The 3,048-nt window shown below is 36.9% G+C and overlaps 1 protein-coding gene across 1 annotated transcript; it reads right to left on the bottom strand.

Moving 5' to 3' along the window:
• Window positions 1-913: 913 nt before the first annotated feature.
• On the bottom strand, window positions 914-1,291 carry LOC145157277 (uncharacterized). The gene has a single exon (XM_079076337.1). It carries the CDS (start codon window positions 1,289-1,291, stop codon window positions 914-916), a length of 378 nt encoding a protein of 125 aa, XP_078932463.1.
• Between the last annotated feature and the right edge of the window lie 1,757 nt (window positions 1,292-3,048).

Below are 3,048 nucleotides of genomic sequence, written 5' to 3'. Positions count from 1 at the left end.
CCATATCGCTCCATAGCAAATTCCCAATACCCTCTTCTTCTTTTTCGCACAATTACCTCAGTTTGATGCATAATCGAGCACATCATGAACTGAGCAGAGGTTACTAGTTAGGATGTTGCACCATCTAAAACTTCATTCCAAAATTGTTTTTGCGAATAGTAAAACTCATGGTCTGATGTTTCATCTACATCCCCACATTGACAACAAATAGTAGAACTCACATTGACACCGCGCTTTATCAAAACAGTAGAAGTTGGGATGCGTCCCTGTTTTACGAGCCAAATGAAAGTCGTGAATTTAATTGGAATTTCTTTCATCCATTTGAATCTTCCAGTGTCTATCGGGCTGCAATGATCCAATTTTTTCCTCAGAACATTAACTTGATAATCACCATCTTTAGTAAGAGGACATGTCCACACGTCACCTGTTGTCGTTGAGTTCTTTTCCAATACCATTCTAGTCGTTATTCCGCATTTCTCCAAATCTTTTTTAGAACTAGCAATGTTGTTCCAAACCCCTGCAAGTGTTTTCATTGAAAAAACATGGTCTGGTTGGTTCGCTAAGTTGTGCATGCCGGTAATTTGCTTTGCCCATATTGACCCAGGATCCACTCTAAACCGCCACCACCATTTGACGATGAGAGCTGTGTTAAACGCTTTTATCGAGCCAACACCGAGCCCACCTACATCTTTATTTGCAATAATTTTGTCCCAGGATACCCAATGTATCTTGGACCTATCTTCTGATCCGCCCCACAAAAAACGACGCCTGAGCTTTTCTATTTTTTCGATTACGCTAGCGGGTGCTACAAAAAGGGACATGAAGTATGTCGAAAGGTGTCCTAGGACCGATTTGATTAGCGTGAGCCTACCTCCAAATGATAAAGTTTTTGATTTCCAAAATGTGAGTTTTTTTATTTAAATCTATCTACCACTGGTTGCCAATGTTTTTTTAGACGCATGTTGGCTCCGACCGGTACACCCAGGTAATTGAATGGTAGATTTGAAGGTTTGCAACCAAGAGGGAAAGCCCATCGAGACACTTCCTCCTTGTTCGCTCCAACACCAAATACTTTGGATTTGTTGAAGTTAACTTTTAGCCTCGAGGATGCATGGAAACACCTCAAAATTCTGGCAAGGTTTTTTACATTATGCTCTGACCATTCGCCAATGAATAATGCATCATCGCCATAGAGTAAGTGAGAGACTAATGGACCCCCGTTTAGTAGTTGTAATCCTTGAAAAACGCCATTCTTACATGCTTCTTTCATTGCCACACTTAAACCTTCCATCGCTGTAATGAAAAGAAATGGGGATAGGGGGTCCCCCTGACGAACACTTGTGGAGCTAACGTCCTATACCAAATCTTCAATCGAATTTCCAACATAAGGTGAGTTCATACCCCTATAATTTACCTTTTTAATAGTTTTAAATGCTTTTTAGGGGGGAATACAAGTTGAACACAATTAAATTGTGTTAACATTTACCTCTGATAACAATCACACAAAAGGTTTTCTTATGCTTTTAAATATTGTGTTTACAATAAAAGATTACCAAATACTTCCAAAATGACTTAAAGTCATGTAAACTCTTTTTAAACACTATTAAACTCTTTTAAAATGTTTTATAAACTCTTTAAATCTATACTTGTCAAAATCATGTTTATATATGTATAGGTATATAAATAAGACTTAAAGGGCTTAGGACTAATGAATTGCCTTAATTCCTTTTCCTTGTTTGGATGTGGGCTTAAGGTGGAGTTATTTGTCCGAATGTCGTTTTACTTCTTAATTATATATTATGCATATAGGAATATAAAAGGTTACTTCAATCAATATTGTTACCTTTGTATCACGCTGAACAAAGGGGTACATTCATGAGAGATCATGCTAATAAGATAGAACATATAAATTATAATAGGTATAATTTATGAAACAAACGAGAAATCTATTTTTACTAGATAAGTATACAAGGTTTAAACTACTTTGTTAAAAAAAGGATATAATTCAATCTTTACTTAAAACTAGATAAACCAAAAATGTGAGATACTACTTCACGGCATAGCAATATACTTGTTATGTCGCGTTTTGTAACCAGAGTCTCCTGGAGGGAGAGCGGGCATTGTGTGTATAGATCTATACGGGACTGACAATCCCACACCTAGCTGCTAGCTTCAGTGGGACCTGTCGGTCTACGGGTGACAAATGTCACATCAGTTTCGACGCCAGAAGGTCGTCGTGTTTTATACTAGTCAATCATGTATGGTTACAACCTAATCACATTTTGTGCCACACCCCCAAACCGGAACGGCGGAAATGTTCGGGGGCGGAGGGCATCATGTCAAGTATCACAACACATGCATTATAGTAATCAAACAACAACAACCATTGCATTAATAATGTATAAGTTTTTACATAAGTGTTTAAGCATTACATATTCAGACATCAAAAGTAGATATAGCAAAAGACAAAAGATGCAGCACGATACTAGGCTGTCTTCTCAAAAGCTCCGGGAGTGTACCTGTCTACTGGATTCCTGATACTACAAGTTATTTTGAAAGAGAGGATCAACATTTAAGCTGGTGAGTTCATAAGCATTAGTTTCATTTATGGTTGTTTTAGTTTTAAGAAAGTGATTGATTAAGTTCCAGAAAATCCTATATTTTCTGCTTTACAACTGAAAAGTAGTTTTAATTCAATAAAACCATTCTGGTTAAGCATTATTGTACTTATAATATAGTTTAACATAATTTAAATCACCATAAAATTATAAGAATAATGTTTTCTGTTTTGTTTATGGAAAACGACTGATGCAGTAGTATTTCTTAAAAATACACTACTGGTGTAATAAATACCCTATTATTAAACTAGTTAATTAGGGTTAAAATCTGATATGGTTGTAACCATACTGATTGACTAGTGGTAAACACGACGACCTTCTCGCGCCGAAACTGATGTGACATTTGTCACCCGTAGACCGGTAGGTCACACTGTAGCTAGCAGCGAGGTGTGGGATTGTCAGTCCCGTATAGATCTATACACACAATGCC

The sequence above is a fragment of the Lactuca virosa genome, chromosome 2 (assembly GCF_052849685.1).
Source record: "Lactuca virosa cultivar CGN04683 chromosome 2, Lactuca_virosa_CGN04683_v6, whole genome shotgun sequence".
NCBI lineage: Eukaryota > Viridiplantae > Streptophyta > Magnoliopsida > Asterales > Asteraceae > Lactuca > Lactuca virosa.
The sequence above is the reverse complement of the archived record's forward strand: the minus strand, read 5'-3'. Positions and strand labels throughout refer to the sequence as shown.

What these genes read in the sequence shown, in the direction of transcription:
- LOC145157277 (XM_079076337.1), bottom strand. Translation starts at nt 1,291, where the DNA reads ATGGAAGGTTTAAGTGTGGCAATGAAAGAAGCATGTAAGAATGGCGTT.